The sequence below is a fragment of the Mesocricetus auratus genome, unplaced genomic scaffold, assembly GCF_017639785.1.
Source record: "Mesocricetus auratus isolate SY011 unplaced genomic scaffold, BCM_Maur_2.0 Super-Scaffold_100676, whole genome shotgun sequence".
Classification (NCBI taxonomy): domain Eukaryota; kingdom Metazoa; phylum Chordata; class Mammalia; order Rodentia; family Cricetidae; genus Mesocricetus; species Mesocricetus auratus.
The window spans coordinates 97,009,294-97,030,197 of NW_024429266.1; the positions used below are offsets into that span (position 1 = coordinate 97,009,294).

General features: G+C 41.2%; 1 protein-coding gene across 1 annotated transcript; it reads right to left on the bottom strand.

The window, feature by feature from the left end:
- Nucleotides 1–244: 244 nt before the first annotated feature.
- Nucleotides 245–19,702, bottom strand: LOC101841023 (zinc finger protein 420). Its single transcript, XM_013121404.3, has 4 exons — nt 19,569–19,702; nt 8,333–8,389; nt 3,757–3,883; nt 245–2,655 (listed from the first exon to the last, which is right to left on the bottom strand). The coding sequence occupies exons 2-4, from the start codon at nt 8,360–8,362 to the stop codon at nt 830–832; spliced, it is 1,983 nt and encodes a 660-aa protein (XP_012976858.2). The 5' UTR covers nt 8,363–8,389; nt 19,569–19,702; the 3' UTR covers nt 245–829.
- Between the last annotated feature and the right edge of the window lie 1,202 nt (nt 19,703–20,904).

The window sequence follows — 20,904 nt, forward strand, 5'->3', positions numbered from 1 at the left end:
AAGCCCTAATACATTCATGTCTAAGAACCTTTCTTTTTTTTTTTTTTTTTTTTTTTGAGGCAATGTTTCTTTGTAGCTTTGGGGCCTGTCCTGGGTATCTCTCTATAGACTAGGCTGGCCTCGAACTCACCGATCCACCTGCCTCTGCCTCCCAAGTACTGGGATTAACAGCATGCACCACCACCACACAGCTCATGTCTAAGAACTTGTTTTATAGATTACAAAAGCATAAGCAAGCAAGGTATCTTTTTCTCTCAGTTGGTTTTAATGGCAAATGACATTTTGTGTTTACAAAGAAAGGATCAATCATTTTACTATTTATCTCAAAATGTAACCTATAAAAATCTTAAAAGAATCACAAATATAGTTTTAAATATGAAAAACAGTCATCTCTACTTCAGATGTTTAATCATGTCAAGTAGTTGAGGGCAAATTTGAATACAAAAAATTAACCATTGCCTTTGATCACCAACCCATCTTTAGCAACAGAAGCACATCAGCTACTCATAACTGGTATGCCTTTCTTTTTGTTTCTTGACTTCCACATGTCCCTTGCTATATACCGCAGCACAGTCTTAGGCTTCTTGATTTTTCATTCTTATGCTATCATTGAGTTTGAAAAAAGTTTACAGAAAATTTTCCTACATTGTCACATTTTCAGAATTTTTCCTCAGTATAAACTCTGTATGATTTGCACATAACATAAAGGCTTTCACAAATTTCTCATGCTCTTAATGCGGATCTTGTATGGAGGTGCAGTGATCTCTAGTAACAGAGCTTTTAGTAAAGCATATGCTTTATTAACAGTCTCTTCCCAGTCAGCCTTTTCTCAAGAACTATTAGCAGTGAGGGAAGAGAGATACTTTGCCACATTTACTACACTCACAGTTTTGTCCCCTGTATGAATGGTCTGATGTCGTCTCAGGTGTGAAGCCTGTGTAAAGGATTTCTCACATTCATTACATCTGTAAGGTTTCTCTCCTGTATGAAGGGTCTGATGTTGTCTCAGGTGTGAAGCCTGTGTAAAGGATTTCTCACATTTACTACATCTGTACGGTTTCTCTCCTGTATGACTTCGCTGATGCTTTCTAAGACTCGAGATATACGGAAAGGATTTCTCACATTCAGTACATTTGTAAGGTTTGTCTCCTGTATTAATTATCTGATGTTGTCCAAGAGTGGAGACATATGCAAAGGATTTCTCACAATTGCTAGATTTAAAAAGTGTCTCTCCTATATGAATTCTCTGATGTTGTCCAAGAGTAAAGACATGTGCAAAGGATTTCTCACAATCAGGAGATTTGAAAGGTTTTTCTCCTGTATGGATTCTCTGGTGTTGTCCAAGAGTGGAGACATACACAATGGATTTCTCACAGTCACTAGATTTGAAAGGTTTCTCTCCTGTATGAATTCGCTGATGTTGTCCAAGAGTAGAGGCATATGCAACGGATTTCTCACAATCACTAGACTTGAAAAGTTTCTCTCCTGTATGAATTTGCTGGTGCTTTCTAAGATTCAAGATATATGGAAAGGATTTCTCACAATCGCTAGATCTGTAAGGGTTCTCTCCTGTATGAAGGGTCTGATGTCGTTTCAAGTGTGAGCCCTGTGTAAAGGATTTCTCACATTTACTGCATCTGTACGGTTTCTCTCCTGTATGACTTCGCTGATGCTTTCTAAGACTCGAGATATATGGAAAGGATTTCTCACATTTAGTACATTTGTAAGGTTTGTCTCCTGTATTAATTATCTGATGTTGTCCAAGAGTGGAGTCATATGCAAAGGATTTCTCACAATCGCTGGGTTTGAAAAGCTTCTCTCCTGTATGAGTTCTCTGATGTTGTCCAAGAGTGGAGACATATGCAAAGGATTTCTCACAATCGCTAGATTTGAAAAGTTTCTCTCCTGTGTGAATTCTCTGATGTTGTCCAACAGCAGACACATAAACATAGGACTTCTCACAATCGCTAGATTTGAAGGGTTTCTCTGCTGTATGGATTCTTGGATGTGAGCTAAGATGATCTTTCTGGATGAAACAGTTTTCATATTCACTGTATTTGTAAGTTCTCTCTCCATTATGGGTTTTGTAATGGTTTTTAACTTGATACAAGAGGTAAAGGCACATCCCACATTCTTTACATTTGTAGGACTTCTCTCTAGAATGAGTTCTCTGATGTCTACTGAGACTTGAGTAGGCCCTAAAGTACTTCGTACATTTCCCACATTGGTGTATTTTCCCTCCACTAGAAATCTCTTTCAGCATGAGTGTATATTTAGACTCAAATGAGTCATCACAGTCTGTATTTTTGCGTAGTTCCTTTCTAGTGTGAATTCTTTGACTAATGATGCAACACAAATTTAACCATTTCCCACAGTCTTTATATTTGTAAGTTTCTTCTCCTGTGTTTCTACATTTATGATTCTTTAGGTTTGTTGATACAATAGAGGTATCCCTGTGGTTATCACATTCATACTTGTTGGAGTTCTCTGAAAGATCACTTGAGTTATGAGGTGTACAACAGGAGAATTTGTGGACCTTTACGCCAATCTCACTATTTTCATAAGACTTCTCTTGGATATTCACAGGGTGATAGACAATGTGCTTTGATCCTTGATCCAAGATGTTCATATTTTTCACATACATATGATATTTCTCTGGAAAATGAGCACAAAAATGGATTAAAGGGATAAATGCATGTTACAGATTCAAGAACTGATGTCTCAGTTCTGTAAGCTAAGTTATGCAGCAGACTTGGAAACAGACTTCTCAGAAGAGGCAGGCTTTTTATGTTTCATTATTGTGAAATGCATGCTTAAACACAATCTAAACACAGGGCAGTAGTAGTGCACACCTTTAATCCCAGCACTTGGGAAACAGACAGAGTTATATCTCTGTAAGTTGGAGGCCAGCCTGGTCTACAGAGTGAGTTACAGGATAGCCAGGACTGTTTCAAAAAGAAACCCTGCCCCACCCATAAACAACAACAACAACAAAAACAAAATAATCTAATCTCCATCAAAATCTGAAGACTGATAGTAGCCTTCTTATTATATAAACTGTAAATCCTGCAGAAGTTATGAGAAATACTTGATTGAGCAGTAATAAGATTGACAATGGAGCTTTTAGAGGGATCATATGTGGATGATTTCTCTGTCTTCTTACTGTTTATATTTTTGAGACGGCCACAGTATACAGACCTGACCAGCATGAAATACACTATGTAACCCAAGCTGGCCAGGAACACACCACATCCTCTTACCACAGCCTTCCTATTGCTAGCTTTAAAATCATGCTACTTTATGCTACCAGCAATAAATATAGACCAACAACTCTAAAGCATATAAATGACATCAACAAAAACAGGAAAATGCACATGAGAACTATTTTCCCTATTTTAAAATCTCTATATTTTTCAAAATTCAGAAGCAAGTGAAGCTTAATATGATAATATTAATACATTCCAAACACTAGTATACAATAATGAATTTATTTGCTCTGAATATTCAACTTTCTTTGAAGACTGAAGTTATCCTTAAATACCAGATAAAAGGCCTGTATAGATGACACAATATTTAGTATTGGTTGCTTTTTCAGAGAACAAAGAATAGTGTAACAAAAAAGAAGAAAAAGCTATGTTTATTAACATAAGTTCCCCCAGATAAGGTAGTCTCTGGATTGTTCAGAGAATTTATAAAACTAAAAAGCAGGCAAATACCAAAGATGAGACAAATACCCCTCATGAAGAGATTTCTTACCAACAAAAACTAGATTGCGGTAATTCTCCAACATCACATCAATGTACAAGGCCTTTGAAGCAGACTCCAGGCATTCCCACTCCTCCTGGGAGAAGTCCAGAGACACATCCCCAAATGTTAACAGATCCTGTAATGGAAAATTATCCATTTACCATATGTTGCTGGAGAACAAGTTTTCCTAGGAAAAGGGACCTAAGGAAATAGAGACAGTTTTCTGATATAAATGACCCAAGCCCATTATTCCAATATGTTTTCTAGAGATGGTGAAAAAATTAGTTCATTAGATAAGAGCACTGGTTGCTCTTCAGAGGACAATCATGAAGATCCCAGCATTGATATGACATCATGCAACTGATTCTAATTACTATGCCACAGGATCTGTGATTATTTAAAAGAAATTGGACACCAAACAGAATGGGATTGTTAGGATGTGTGGCATTGATGGATTAGTTTTGCCATCTAGAAGAAAGTGTGTCACTGTGGGTGTGGGCTTTGACATCTCCTTTGCTCAAGCTATGCTCAGTAAGGTAGACAGTACAATTCCTGTTGCCTACAGATGAAGGACTAGAACTACAGCTCCTTCTCCATGACCTTGTCTGCCTCCATACTAAAATGTTTCCTTCCATGATGATAATGGATTAAAACTTAAACTGGAAGGATCTTTAATTAAATGTTTTCCTTTATAAAAGTTACTATGTTGCAGTGTCTTCACAGAAACTGAAACCATAACTAGGACAGCAGCTGTAACAGGGACAGGAATAATACTGTGATAGGCATGACCATGGAACTGCATACAGGAATTTGAATTATGTTACTTTGGGTAAAGAAATCAGTGGAATGCTTTAAGTGCTGCTTAATGGGACATACAAGTAGCAGCAAGGAATTCAGTGGTGCTGAGTGTGATTTGAAAAGTAATTAAAGAAAAGTTTAGACCCAGGTATGGTGGTGCAGCCCATTTCCTAGTACTCTGGAGACAGAGGCAAGGAGATCTCTTAAGTTTGAGGCCATCCTGATCTACAGAGAGAGGTCCGGGATAGCCAAATTTAGGCAGTAAAGGAAACAAGTAAAACACAGAAAACAGGTGAAAATGGAATTGAACAAGGCAAGAACAGAAGAAAGAGTTAAGAATGACTCAATGACTCAGGAAGTTGGCTGAGGTAGAGTGTGGCAGTGGTATCCCTGCATGGAGACTCAGAAAAGCCATTGTGTGAAGGTATGAAGGTGAAGCCTTTATTGCCTTGAAATCTCAAGAGCTTGCCACAATCATGGCATACCTGTCAAAAGAGGTACTAACAGGGAATGGAACAGGTCCAAGAAGTATGTGGCAGTCAACAAAGATAAAGGAATTGTAGATATGAAAAGCTTTGGTATCAGACATGGAGATGAAGAGTTTGTCAGGTTGTTTTTCAGTCTTGATTTGGTTCAGTTTTCCTCCTTATGCTCTCTTTCCTACATATCTGGATGTTAATGTACATCCTGTGCCATTTTATATCGGAAGTACGTGATTTTTTTTTTTGATTTTGAGTTTTCAGGGGATTACAGTTAAGAGACTGCATGAATCTCAGAAGAGACTTTGAACTTTAGACTTTTAGGGACCAGGGAGTAGAATACAGCTGTTTGAAAGACAATGGCCACTAAGGGAATGGTAGTATTAGGAGATGTGGACAAGTTGCAGAATGGGTGATCTTTGGGAGGAAGTGTGTTGTAAACAGAGGTGGAGCTTTCCTTTTGTCCCGAATGTCCGGTCCTGAATAATCACACAAAAACTTATATTAATTCCAGATGTTCGGCCTATAGCTCAGGCTTATTACTAACTAGCTCTTACACCTTAAATTAATCCATTTCTATTAATCTACATTTTGTCACATAGCTTTGTGACTACATGTCTTCCCCAACAGCTGGCTCCATCTCCCTGACTCCACCCTTCTCCTCTTGTATATTCAGTTTGCCTTTCCCACCTGGCCTTATTCTGCTTGCTACAGACCAAAGCAGCTTTTATGTTAACCAATGAGTGAAATACAAATTCACAGCATACATTAGGATTATCCCACAACTGTGTGACTAGGGCTGTGGGCTTTGAGGTCTCCTATGTTCAAGCTAAAACCAGAGTGACTCTGTTCACTTCCTGTTTCCTGGGGGAAAAGAAGATGTAGAATTCCCAGGTCCTTTTCCATCACTGTGCCTGCCTACATGCCACCATGAAATTGTAAGCTACCATCAACAAAATGTCTTTCTTTATTAAATTCCCTGTCTGTAGTCATGGTGTCTCTTGGATCCCTAAGTATGACAGAATCCAAAGTTCTTTTGTACTCTACAGTCAGAAGGAACACACAGTATTAATGCCTACATTTATTCATCAGACACAGATCCATAAGACAAAAATGAAATTGAATTATAAAAAGAAATGTTCTGGAATACCCTTTATTGTATTTTCCATGTCTATAAAAACAGAATGGCATAATAGTCTCACCTACGTTATTCTTTTAGGAAATATAAGAGATAACATTTGCAGACTAGATCTAGGAATTTACCACTATCAACAGTATGTTGATATATCAAATAAGGTGTCTCATCTCAGATAGGCAAATTTCAAGGGGCAAAATCAAAACAACTTTCATTCTTGCTTAAATATGGACCCTGGATCATTCTTGCTGACAACCGGGCATCACCTAACCCTATTCTATCTAACATGCTTAGTTGGGATGTTGGTGTATTTGTTCTATAATGTACCCATTGCAAAACAAACAGGTGGAATGTAGAAGGCACAATTTATTGAGGAATTAAAAGTCAGATAGCTTGGGTGTTTTAACTATAAGGATTGCAACAACACTTTTTACATCCAAAATACTAGACAAACAATACAATCAAATATCCTTTGATATATTTTGAGAATGAGATAAATAGGAAATTCAAAATGAGATGGTAGAATTATCTAAATCTCTCAAAAAGAAAACATACCAGTACTATTAAATAACAATACCACAAATCTATGTTATTTCATTATACAACAGATATAAAAATTTATATATATATATATATACAATGAGCCTATTTGACAATCCATTCAGATGAAGTAAAAAGATGATCTGTGTCCACAATGAATGTATTAAGTTTTTTGAGAATAATATTAACTCTTTATTGATTTTGAATATATTATGCTCGTGGGTATTGCTTAGTTGAAAATTTGAATCTTGTAATTTCACTCTATTCTTTTCCTTAGTATCTGAGCTCAACCATCTAAGAGGATTTTGCGCTGAATAGAAAGTAACACTTAGATTCCTTTAATTTTCAGAAATTAAATGAAAAAGGTTGACAACTGGTTCCTCCAAAAGCTTCAACATGAATGAAAAACTGGGAGCTGAGGAGATAGCTCAGTGGTTAAAGGCACATGCCTTTCTTGCAGAGAAAGCAAGTTTGATTCTCACTACACACATGCCAGGTGATTAACGTTCCTGACTCTGCTAATGGATGATTGTGGACAAACCCAGATCTTCATGGCCATTGTGCAGGCATGTGGCATACACAAACCATGCAGATAAATACTTGAATACTCAAATAATATGGACATTTTTAAAGACAGAAATGGAAATTTGTCCATATAAACTTTTCTTCAAAATCTCTATCTATGCAATATAGTAGCTTCAGGGAAAGGAAAAACATAAGTTGGGGCAGCTGCTTCTTCCAAAATTAGAGGAGAGAACAAAGGTATAAAGGAGAGAAACTCATATACAGTTGAAAATTGAGGGCTTATGCAAAGCAACAAGTCAATAATTTCTAGAAAATTCTTTCTGATATGGTCTATATAATGTAAGACAGAGGTCAGTCAGGCAGTGCTTTCACAATGGTATCCTGTTGAAAAAAATAAACAAAACACAAAGGGAAAGTGTATTGAGAACTTACCACTGAACACTGGATTCAAAAGAAAGATATCAGTAGGAACTAAACTGAGACAAATAGATTTCAAGAGTCAAAGCAAAACACAAACAAACAAAAAACAAAGGGAAATCATCACTGTGTGACACCAAATGCCAAAGAGAGAAACCACTATACTGCAATATGCATCTCCTCCCTGATATATCAGTTTCATGACAAGATCACGTCACATGCTCCTTCAATTATCTGAGCTCTCTATCATGCTGAAATGGTATTTAGGACTCAAGAGAGTAAGTCTCTTCTAATGCTTGTTTTCCATGTATGCATTACTGATATCAGAAAAAAAACTGTATGAATTTGCATGGTCACTTTAAAAGACCTGTTCTCAAACATGAACATCCCTGAAATATAACCCATGCAGGACATGAGGCCTTCCCTCTTCAGTAAAAAACAAAAACACAAGTATATCCTTTGTAGGATCTAGGCACTAATATATCTCTTAGATCATCATTTACAATGGAATCCTTTTGAGAATTACAGGTTTTACAATCATGAAAATATATCTGGTTATTAGGAAAGAAAAAGAAAGGCAATAATAATAAGAAACAAATTCTTTAGATGGCATTATCTGAGACAGAGAAATAAAAGCTTGAATGATATCAATGTAAAACGATTTTCAAAGTAATATTGATAGGACACTGACCTGAGACACATTCCCTGAAGATACAGCCATTCTCTCTGACAACTCTTCTCTAAGTTTCTGTTGCAGGAACAAAGACCAGAATTCTTGTTGACATTTCAAAGCAAGGTGTCAAAACACAAACCTAAAATTAATATGACTCTATTATGTGAAATAACAAACCACATAAAAAGTCCCAAACACCATAATCATAATGATATCAGAGGTCTTGTTCACATTTCTTGGGGGGGGGCACCACGGGAATGGGACACAATGACACAGCATGGATATAGATATATTTAGTGTGCTAAGAGAAATACAGTCAATCATTTCATTTCACTAAGAAACATTGATTCCAAAAATTCACGGAGAAAGAGAGGTCGTTCAATCAAGCGGCAGTGCAGAACATGCTTAGAGGCACAGTATACATAGAAATCTCAGACAGAAATTATCCATGAGAATACAGGAAATAGAATATTTTACACAAAGAATTATTGAATAGAGGGAAGCTAGGGAGTAATGAACCATGTCTAACACATCAAACTAAAAACCCACTATTTCCAATGAGAGGGAAGAACAATACTTCCAGGAATTTAACCAATAAGAATATATTTTAAAATATACAACAAAGAAAAAATACACTAATAGAGACAAATAGAGAAAATCTTTGTAAAAATGGAAATTTCATAAGGCACAGCTCAGCATGCCCCATCACCACCCACAAAAACTCAGAGACCTGGAGGCTACCTCTCCATACTCCAAACCATCCCATACTGCATCTGTCTCCACTGGGGTCTTAGCCCCATTACCTCTGGGAGAGGTGAGTGCCCGGATCCCCAGCTAAAGCCCCCTAACCTCGAGGTCCTAATCACCCTGGTAACATTACTCTCCCAACCCCTGTCCACTGAAACTCAAGAGACCTGGGGGGCAGCCTCCTCACACCCCCAAACAATCCAGCACTACACATCTGTCACCATCATAGCCTTGGCCCTGCCTCCACAGGCCCCACCTACATCAATTGGAGGAAGAGAGACCCCCTGAATCATAAGCCCCGCCTACACCCACTGGAGGAAGAGATAGGTAGACAACAGCATAAAAACATATTCAACAACATAGAGTAATATGACACCAACAGAGATGAGGGGTTCTATACCAGCAAGACATCAACATTACAATGTAGATGAAGCAGAAGAAAACAACCTAATAATAACCTTAAGATTATAACTGAAGTCCTTAAAGAGGAAGTGAAAAATTCCCTTAAAGAAATGGAGGAAAAGACAAACAAAAAAATGGAATAAATGGAGGGAAAGACAAGCAAAAAATTGAAGAAATCAATACATCAATACATCCATTATAGAAAGCAAGGAAAGCCAAGAAAAAAAAAATCAAACAAGTGAAGGAACAGTTTAAACAATTTAAAACTTGAAAACTGAAATAGAGGCAATGAAGAAAACACAAACTGAGGGAACGATGGAAATGGAAAATCTGGGTAAAAGATAAGGAACTACAGATGCAGGCACAACCAACAGAATACAAGAGATGGAAGACAAAATCTCAGGTGCTGAAGATAAACTGGAGGAAATATATTCATCAACCAAAGAAAATCTTTATTCCAACAAATCCCTAACACAAAATATCCAGGAAATATGGGACACAGTGAAAAGACCAAACCTAAGAATAGGAGGTACAGAGGTGAAGAAAGCTAACTCTAAGGTGCAGAAAACATATTCAACAAAATCATAGAAGAAAACTTTCCCAACCTAAAGAAAGATAACCCATGACAAACCAGATTTAAACAATACATAGTCATAAATCCAATCCTACAGAAAGTACTAAAAGGAAAACTCCAACCTGAAGAAGTTATCTACACCCACAAAAACACAGGCAATAGATAATCCAACATTACCAAAACCCAAAGAATGGAAACACATACACAATACCACCATCAACAACAAATCCAAAAATAACAGGTCATTAATACTACCCCTCTTCAACTTGCCTATAAATAAACACAGGCAAATAGAATGGATATGAAGACAGAATTCATCCTTTTGTTGTAGACAAGAAACACACCTCAATTTCAAAGACAGATGTTACCTCAGAGTAAAGGATTGGGAAAAGATTTTCCAATCAAATGGACCTAAGAAACAAGTAGTTATTCTAATATCTAACAAATCAAACTAAAATTAATCAAAAGACATGAAGAAAGTTATTTCATATTTGTAACAGAAAAAAAAAATCCATCAAGATGAAGTCTCAATTCTGAGCATCTATGTCCCAAATACTAAGGCACCCAGATTCATAAAAGAAACACTACTAAACCTTAAATCACACATAAAACCCCTCACACACTAAAAGTGGGAGACTTCAACACCCCACTGTACAGGGCTACCAGACAGAAACTTAACAGAGAAATAAAGGAACTATCAGAAGTTGTGACTCAATGGGGTTTACCAGACATTGACAGAACATTCCATCCAAACATACAAGAATACACCTTATTGTCAGCACCTCACGGAATGCTCTCTAAAATCAGCCACATACATGTCAACAAAGCAAACCTCAACAGATACAAAAAAAAAAAAACGGATTAAGCCCCTGTATCTTATGGAATCACAATGGTTTAAAGTTAAATTCAACAACAACACAAATTGTAGAAAGCCTACACACTCATGGAAACTGAACAATGCTGAACTGCATCACTCCTGGATAAAGGAAAGTATATACTTCCAAGAATCCAATAAAAATAATTGCATAACATGCCCAAACTTATGGGACACTTTGAAAGCAGTGCTAAGAGGAAAAGGCATGGCACTAAGTGCCTACATAAGGAACCTAGAGAATTCCCACACTAGTCACTTGACAGCATACCTGAAAGCTTTAGAACAAAAAGAAGCAACTCATCCATGAGGAGTAGAGGCCAGCAAATAATCAAACTGAGGTCTGAAATCAATAAAATAGGAAAAAGAAAACAATACAAAGAATTAATGAAACAAACAGTAGATTCTTCATGAAAATCAACAAGATAGACAAACCTTTATCCAACCTAACCAAAAGGCAGAGAGAAAACAAACAAATTAACAAAATCAGAAATGAAGAGGAGGACATAACAACAGACACTGAAGAAATCCAGAGAATCATCAGGTCATAATTCAAAAACCTCCACTCCACAAAATTGGAAAAATTAAAATAAATGGACAGCTTTCTGGGCAGGTCTCACACACCAAAATTAAATCATGAACAGATGAACAGACCTATAACCACTAATGAAATAGAAGCAGTCATCAAAAGTCTCCCAACAAAAAAAGGTCCAGGGTCAGATAGTTTCAGTGCAGAATTCTACCAAAAATTCAAAGAAGAGCTAATACCAATACTCTTCAAATTGTACCACAAAATAGAAACAGAAGGGTCATTGCCAAACTCTTTTAACGCGGACACAATTACTTGGGGAGCCAAACCACACAAACACACAACTAAGAAAGAGAATTACAGACCAATCTCCCTCATGAACATTGATGCAAAAATATTCAATAAAATAATGGCAAACTGAATCCAAGAACACATCAGAAAAACCATCCACCATGATCAAGTAGGTTTCATTCCAGGGAGCAGGGATGGTTCAACATACAAAAATCTATCAATGTAATTCACCATAAAAACAAAAAGCAAAAGAAAATCACATGATGATCACACTTGATGCTGAAAAGGCCTTTGACAAAATCCAACACCCCTTCATCATAAAGGTCCTGTAGAGACCAGGGATAACAGGAACATACCTGAACACAATATACAGTAAACCAACAGCCAACATCAAACTAAATAGAGAGAAACTCCAGGTGATTCCTCTAAAATCAAGAACAAGACAAGGTTGTCTACCCTCTCCATTATCTCTTCAATATTGTACTTGAAGTTCTAGCTAGAGCAATAACACAACAAAAGGAAATCAAAGGGACACAAATTGGAAAGGAAGAAGTCATACTTTCACTATTTGCAGATGATATGATACTTTACATAAATGACCCAAAACAGTCTACCAGGGAACTCCTAGAGCTGATAAACACCTTCTGCAAAGTGGCAGGACACAAGATCAACTCAAGAAAATCAGTAGTCCTACTATATACAGATGATACAGTGGCTGAGAAAGAAATCAGAAAAACATCACCCTTTACAATTGCCACAAACAACATAAAATACCTTGGGGCAATGCTAACCAAACAAGTGAAAGACCTGTATCACAATAACTTTGAGTCTTTAAAGAAAGAAATTAAAGACGATACCAGAAAATTGAAAGATCCCCCATGCTCTTGGATAGGTGGGATCAACATAGTAAAAATGGCAATCTTGCCAAAAGCAATCTACAGATTCAACACAATTCCCACCAGAATTCTGGCACAATTCTTCACAATAATCAACTTTATATGGAAAAACAAAAGACCCAGGATAGCCAAAACAACCCTGTACAATAAAGGAACTTCCAGAGGCATCAACATCCCTGACTTCAAGTTCTATTATAGAGCTATAGGCCTGAAAACAGCTTGGTATTGGCACAAAAATAGACAGGTAGACCAATAGAATCAAATTGAACTTCCCAGTATTAACCTACATGTATGAACATCTGATCTCCAACAAAGAAGCTAAAAATATACAGCATTTTCAACATATGATGCTGGCATGTAGAATAATGCGGATAGATACATGTCTATCGCCATGCACAAAGCTTAAATCCAAATGGATCAAAGACCTCAACATAAATCCAGCCCACACGAACCTCTTAGAAGAGAAAGTGGGAGGTACCCTTGAATGAATTGGTACAGGAGACCACTCCCTGAACATAACACCAGTAGCACAGACACCGAGGTCAACAATTAATACATGTGACCTCCTGAAACTGAGAAGCTTCTGTAAGGCAAAGGACATAGCCAACAAGACAAAAGGGCAGCCCACAGAATAGGAAAAGATAGTCACTAACCCCACATCTGACAGAGGGCTGATCTGTAAAATTTACAAAGAATTCAAGAAGGAAGTCTCCAAAACACCAAAGGATCCAATTAAAAAGCGGGCTACAGAACTAAATAGAGAATTCTCAATAGAGGAGTCTAAAATGGCTGAGAGACACTTAAGTGTTCAATATCCCTAGCTATCGGGGGAAATGCAAATCAAAACAACTGAGATACCATCTCACTCCTGTCAGAATGGCTAAAGTAAAAAACACCAATGACAGTTTATGCTGGAGAGGATGTGGAGAAAGGGGAACACTCCTACACTGCTGGTAGGAGTGCCGACTTGTACAGCCACTATGGAAATCAGTATGGAGATTCCTCAGGAAAATGGGAATCAGCCTACCACAAGACCCAGCAATTCCAGTCTTTGGCATGTACCTAAAAGATACATATCCATACAAGGCCGTCTGTTCCACTATATTCATAGCAGCATTATTTGTAATAACCAGAACCTGGAAGCAACCTAGGTGCCCCTCAAAGGTAACCCAGTCACAAAAAGAGAAACATGGTATGTACACACTTGTATATGGATATTAGACATGGATCAGGGGAGTGCCAGCATACAATCCCACTGCCAGAGAGTCTGGGAAACAGAACCTTCAACCAATGACTGATGGAAGCAGAGGCAGACACTCACAGCTAACCACTGAGCTGAACTCAAGGAACCCAGTGACAGAGAGGGAGGACTGATGAGCATAGGGATCAAGACTGGGGTTGCTTAACCCACAGAAACAGCTCTTGAACCTCAGACTGATGGCTGGGAATCCAACATGGGACTGATCCAGACCTCCTGAATGTGGGTGTCAGTGTGGAGGCCTAGGCAATCTATGGGACCTTGGGTAGTAGATCAGTATTTATCCCTGGCATACAAATGGACTTTGGGTGCCCATCCCACAATGAGAGATGTTCTCTCAGCCTGGATTGTTGGGGGAGGGCCTAAGCCCTACTGTGGATGAAATGCCAGACTATGGACACCTCCATGGAGGGCCTCACCCTCCCTGGGGAAAGGAGTTGGGACTGGGGGCATGGGGGGGATAGTGGAAAGGTGTGGGAGGAAGGGAGGGAGAGGGAAAGGGAGCTGGGATTGACATGTGAAGCAACCTTGTTTCTAATTTAAATTTTAAAAAAATAGAAAAAAAATAAACACTGCTATAGCTGTCTGGCCATGGAATCAAAATTAAGTTTCCACAAAGAATCATTTTTGCTTGTGTAAATACTTTAAATTTTAAAGGAATTATTTCTACTTTTTTGTGTATGTATATTTGGCCTTCATGTATGTGCGTGACCACAGAGAACGGAAGGGAGAATCTGCTACCTTAGACAGAGTTACAGACAACTGTGAGCTCTTAATGTGAGAGTTGAAAAGCACCCTGTGTCTTCTGTAAGAGCAAGCAGTGCTCCTAATGCCTGAGCCTTTTTTACAATCACTAAACACACGCATGCATGTTTTAAAGTACTCATCATCCTTACTCATGCAATTAGATAGGAAAAAGAAGCTTCTTAGTGCCTCTCAGCTTGGTCCAGTCTGAAAGGCTAATCTTAAGAAAAGTTAGTGTGGAGCTAGGATTGAAGGCATTCTCATGCCTCCAGAGCAGAAGGATATGAATTTCATTGATCCTTTGCCAGACTGCTCTATCTAGTCAGTTGCAGGCTGGCTAGAGGCCCTGTCTCAAAAATACACTGAAAAAATAAAATGAGTGGTCACACATGCAGGCACCGGGATGGAAACGTTGTATCCTTATTCATTCCTGGCAGGAATGTCACTGATACAAAAGAGTGAATTCAATTGGGAGTATTCAGACCACAATGTTACCCACCACAGTTATACTGAGTTCTCACTAAAAGCTCCTAAATGTCTCTCACACAGAATATACACAGTTATTGCTCCATTATTCAGAAGTCAGAAAATAGAAACATTCCAGATTCCAATGAACAGATACAAGGGTAGCAAAATGACTATCATGAACTTGGTATTTAAATGAATAGCAATAAAAAAGACACTGAGTGAATGACTAATGAGAAAGAAAAAAAATTCCCCATGACTTCTTAGTTGAACAAATCCCTGTACCTGGAGATGGTTACCAGTTACCAAGGATGGAGTCAGCAAGGATGCAGCGCCGGAACAATGGAGAAAAGTGGGTAACATGGGGGACCTAGTGTACCACTGATTACACAGGCCTGTAATGGGCTGCAGCCGTGGGCTGGATCGGGCGTGCGGCTCGGGGAAGTTGCAAGTCTGGGAGTGTGTCCCTTTAGTCTAAATGAAGGCTGTGTCAAACCACTGAGTCCAAAGAAAACGGTTGGAGAGTGTAGACCGCTGGCGCAGGCATGGCCAGCTTGACTGAGTGAGAGTATAGCAGCTGATGGCTTTCTCGGGCCGGGCGGGGTGATTCCGCCCTGTCCTGCCGTTAGTGTTCTGGCTATGTGTGTGCCAAAATGAAAACGGAGTTCTTAATTGGTCTAAATAATAAAAAGCCAAAGTCAGATGTAGAGGAAAATGCTGAGAGATCAGAGAGAAGAAGGAGAGCAAGCAAAAGACACCTTTATTAACTTATTAGCTTCTCAGCACGAGAGCAACTTCCTGTTTCTTCCCACGTATATCCTCTCTCCACCCAGCCATCTCACTTCCTGTCTGTATGCAAAGACCTCCAGACCTATATGGTTAGCTCATGGCAAGATCCACCCTCTGATCTTCAGACACGCTTTATTTGTGCAAGCAAGATATGACCACATGGGCCTATTCACCCTGCCCCAGGCTGGAAATATCTCTTCTGTGGTAGAGTGAAGAGGTCAAGGTCCAGAGAGGGCCAGGAAATAAGTCTAAGACCCTCTTCTCTCTTGAAGGAGGCTACTGCAGTCCTCCGTCTTTTTTCTTGAATTTCAATGTCTTGGGCTAGGACTGAGACTCTCAGTGGTTTTCATGTGGAACAGTAGCGCAAAGGGTACAGACCCGGGGAGTCAAAGGGGTCTCTGAGGAACCCCAATAAACTATAATGGTGGTGCTGGGTAGACGGCTGTGGGGGAGGGCTCGTCTGGCACACGTGACTCCTGGGCTCCACCTGAACAGAGCAAAAAGGAAAACAAGCAAAGTACTAAGGAAACTCTTTCAAATGGAGACAGAATGTGTGTGCAACCTTGTATAAAATACTTTTGGATTTAAACATTATCACTTTGTTGCTTTTGTTTTCTTTAATTGTGATGGCCTCACTATATAACGCTGGCTGTCCAGGAACTCACTATGGAGAAGCTGGATCAAATTCACAGTGATCCACCTACCTCAATTCCTCAAGTGCATGTGCCACCATGTCCTGTTAAGATTTTAAAAAATCACTCTGAAATTTTGTTTTGTTTTTTCCTAGAGACAGGGTTTCTCTGTGTTGCTTCAAAGCCTGTCCTGGAACTTGCTCTGTAGACCAGGCTGGCTTGGAAATCACTGAGTGCTGGGATTAAAGGCGTGTGCCACCAACGTCCAGCTCATTCTTAAATGTGTGTAATGTTTGTGGCGGTGTGTGAATGTGAGTGCATCGCCCAAATGCCCGGTGACGGCACCAGATCAACGGGAGCTTCAGTTACAGGTAGTTATGAGCTGCTGGGTATGGATGCTGGGAACTGAACCTGGGTGGTCTGTAAGACAGTACTCACTGTACATCACTGAGCCCCGTCTCCAGGCCATGTGTACAATCCTCAGTTAAGAAACCAGACAGGGGTATGAGTATGTGTGAATGCACACCTATCTACACAGAACAAAAGATCTATTCCAATATTTGGGACTTGAGATGTGATTCCGTTGTTAGAATGGGTTGCCTAGCATGCTTCATGAAACCATGACTGTGATCTAGGGCATCTCATATGTCAAGGATTGTAGTTTAAAGTTGTAATCCCATCAATGGGGTATAAAGAGGAAGGTCAGAAGCTCAAGGCCAATCGAGGCTACATAGTGAGTTTGAGGCCAGCCTGGGATACATGAGAATTTGTCTCAAAGAGAAAGAATTAAGTGTCTCACAAGCACCATCACTGCACCCCTTGCTATCAGCACCCTGAAAGGTAACCAGTCCTACAAGTATTTTCCCAGTCTCAATGGTCCCCGAGGACTAACCCGGGCTGAGGCACTCCCTGTTCCTGACAGCCTGATATGGAAGGCTGCTGGCTGCCTATTTCACTGGTTGCCAGGCTTGTGTTTATTCCCGTTCTGTTACTATGCGATGCAGGAGAGTGACCAGCGGTCTTTTGTCTTTATGCATGACACCTGGTTAATCAACTTCGAACCCTTCCTTGACCATTCCAATACCTGCCAGCCTCAGCATGTGCATACGGCCCAAGTGAGAAGGGCCATGAGGAGCTCTGGTGACTTCAGGGGGTGTCCCTCAGTATATCGAGAGATAATGATATGAGAACCCCTAGTCTCTTGCATGCTGCTGATAGAGGCAGAATGTCTAGGATGGGAGATTGGGGGGGGGCAGTGGAAATAAGGGACTCCTGGTGAATTCATGTTGAGTTGTAGGAACGGCCTGGGGTAGAGTAGAGGATAGTTCCAAGAAACAATCCCTCAAGAAGTGGGCTGCGGTTTGGAAATTACTATGATACCGGCAGGCAAGACTAGCCCGACTTTCCTCATATCAGCCTGCCTTCCTTCTTTTAGGAAAGGCAAACCTGCTGAGGCAGAAACAGTGGGGATCATCACAGCCTTCTTCTTTCTAGGCCTGGCTCTGGGCGCTGTATGGTTGGTTGACTCTATGGGAAGAGAGGGCCTGAACTGCCTTCCTGCCTCCTCAATGAGCAGGGGTCCAGAGGTCTGCTTTCTAGCTGACTTCTGCATCTGTCTGGCTTTTGCTGGATTCCCACACCCAGGGTCTAGCAAGGAAGCCTCTGTAGATGAACTTGGGATTGAGGGGTCAGAATGGCAAGTGGGGACAGTCCCACTCCCAGCTCTCACTGAATCCTGCTTAAGCCACACACAAGAGGCTACTCGGATGAGAGGCATCGGTCCATCTGCCTACTCCAAGGCTGGGATGGAGGCTTCAGGCCTGACTGCTGTATCCTGTGATCCGATGATTTCACTCTCCCTCTCTCTCCTACGCCTATTCTCCGTGTCTCCATTCCCTGTCATTTTACTGGCTTTTTAATGCCAACATATGCCAGGTGGCTTCCTAGGTCCTCTAATCAAATAAACACTCCCCTCTCCAGAGTTCCCGTGTCTTCCCGTGGCCTAATCCTTTGGACAGGTAGAAGGCTGGCTCCCTGGGTCTAGGAATTGGGCATGGCCCTAGGGTGGACCTGGGTATAACGGGAGTGAAACCACACTAACCCACAGGAGCATGCAGCTCCGACAGCATAGCCCTTCTCCCTTGTCCCCTCTGCCTAAATTAAAACCATTAGATTACACTCCTGAAGCTAGCACCAAGATCTATTCCCTTGTCACTTCCTCCTCCCGAGGCTGACTGCTGAGGCCCAGCTATCTAGAATCTCCTTTGGGTTACCTAATTAGCATGTCCAATTCAAACACACCACCACATCCTAGCCCATCATAACACAGACCACCCGATTTAACTCTTAAAATTATACCTGCAAGGTGGTTTGCTGCTGTTTTTGTGCCTCGGTCAGAAAGCAGCCACTTTAATTTTTCTTCCCTGCTTATGAAGGGATTTCTTGGTGAAAACAGATGTTTGGGTGTGGTTAGTGCTACCCAAGGGTCCTGGAGGAAGCCCCCACTGTGTGTGTGTGTGGGGGGAATCTCCTTCAGGAAGAATGGAGTGAATGGAGCGATTTTTCTTGAGAGGGGCTGAAGTCATCCCCTTCTAGGACAACAGAGAAGGAACAGGCTTGGAGTAAAGACATCTAGACTGGCCAAGAACCGGAAAGACTAGTTTTTTCCTGCTCCTTTGTTGTTTTTTGTTGTTGTTGTTTATTTTAGATAAGATGTACCTGAAGATGACCTTGAGCTGTTCCTCCTGCCTTCATCACTTAAGGATGGTACTGCAGGTATCACCATGCCTAGATCCACGGATCGAATCCAGTGCTGTCTGCATGCTGGGCAAGCACTCCGCTAACTAAGCTGCATCCCAGTCCGTCTGTCTCATTTACAGCCCTGGAAAGGGAGGCAGCTCCGGGTCTCTCAGTCGTCCTCGCTGTTACATTCCCCTCCCCCACTGACACTGTCCTCAGCCTCCAGCTGAGGAACGAACTCCAGCACCATCCCTAGCTCCTGGGTGTACTCCCACATTCTAGGGCAGGAAAGGGCTGAGGCTGAGGTTCTCCCTTACCTTGGCACCAGGCCCTGACACGAGTGTTTGAAGAAATCGCAGTAGCGCAATTACAGCTACTTCCTCCACAGGCAGACAGTCAAAACCTTGCAGCTCACACGCAGGTTTCCGTTGCTCCCCGCCCCCTCCGCAACGTGCGACCCGGACGTCCAGACGTCACTGGGGCGGGCAGCTGCAGTTGGCCAGCTTGATGCCACTCCTTTTATTCGGGGCAGTCGGAGGGAGGGACCAGAGCTGTGACTCGCGGTCAACAAGGATGTGGTGTCCTGAGGCACGTGCGAGCGTTCCCTGCGGTCACTCCCCACGCAGTGTGTGTGTGTGTGTGTGTGTGTGTGTGTGTGTGTGTGTGTGTGTGTGTGTGTGTGTGTGTGTGTGTGTGTGTGTGTCGCTGGCACCCCGCTCCGTCCTGCTGGCAAAGTAAAGCCTTGTCAACCTGCCCCTGACTGCTCCTCCCCATGATCCTATCTTGTCCCAAAGACTCCCCTCAGCCAAGCGCCCTGTGAAGCGATGTGCCCGGAAAGCCTCCAGCTGTTTCTGACTACTAGATTAGCAGCTCCCAAGGCAGGATCAACGTGGTCTGTTCAGGTGGCTGCCGCCGCTGGGTGGAACAGTTTACACCCCAGACAGCCTTGTTTGCCCTCCCCTTCTAGCCTCAGCCGCTAGGCCGAGAGCATCTATCTGCTCACTGGCGGTCTGCTCCACACACGATTCAACATGTATGGACAATGCTGGCCCTGCCACCTGTCATGGACGCCTTTTCCCAAGGTCCTTGGTTTGGGGGAGGGATCCAGGGGTTAACAGGGACGTTTTCTGTCTGTTCTGTGCTCCCAGTGGAGGAGGAGGAGGAGATGTGGGGAAGGGGCCGGAACAGGAAGATTCACAGGTTCCTCCTCTGTCAAGAGACTGCGATGGAAGTGTCTGTCTCCACATCAGTGACTAGATACTGGGTGGTGGGAAGGTGTATTGTGTGGCACTTACTCCCCTGTGTGTCCCTCCCATGCCTGCTCTGCGGGGCAGCTTGAGCAAATATTTTACTTGTGTATAGGGCCCATGGGAATCTTCACAGTGAGCAGTCATGGTGGAGTTTTTACCTCATTGGCTCTTCGTCCTGATTTAATTCCTCCCTGATCACCTGTGTCCTGGGGGTGGCAATGCACGGCTGTTTCATCCACGTATGCCTTTGGGGAGCAGCACAGAGACATGGCTTCTGTTTCTCTTAAAGTTTGTTCTTTGACCAAACCATGAAAAAGGTCTAGCTAACAAATTACCCACCTATATGTGTACAGTTGTTGTGTGTATTTCTTAATCTAGTTAACTATAATTCTGGATATTTTAC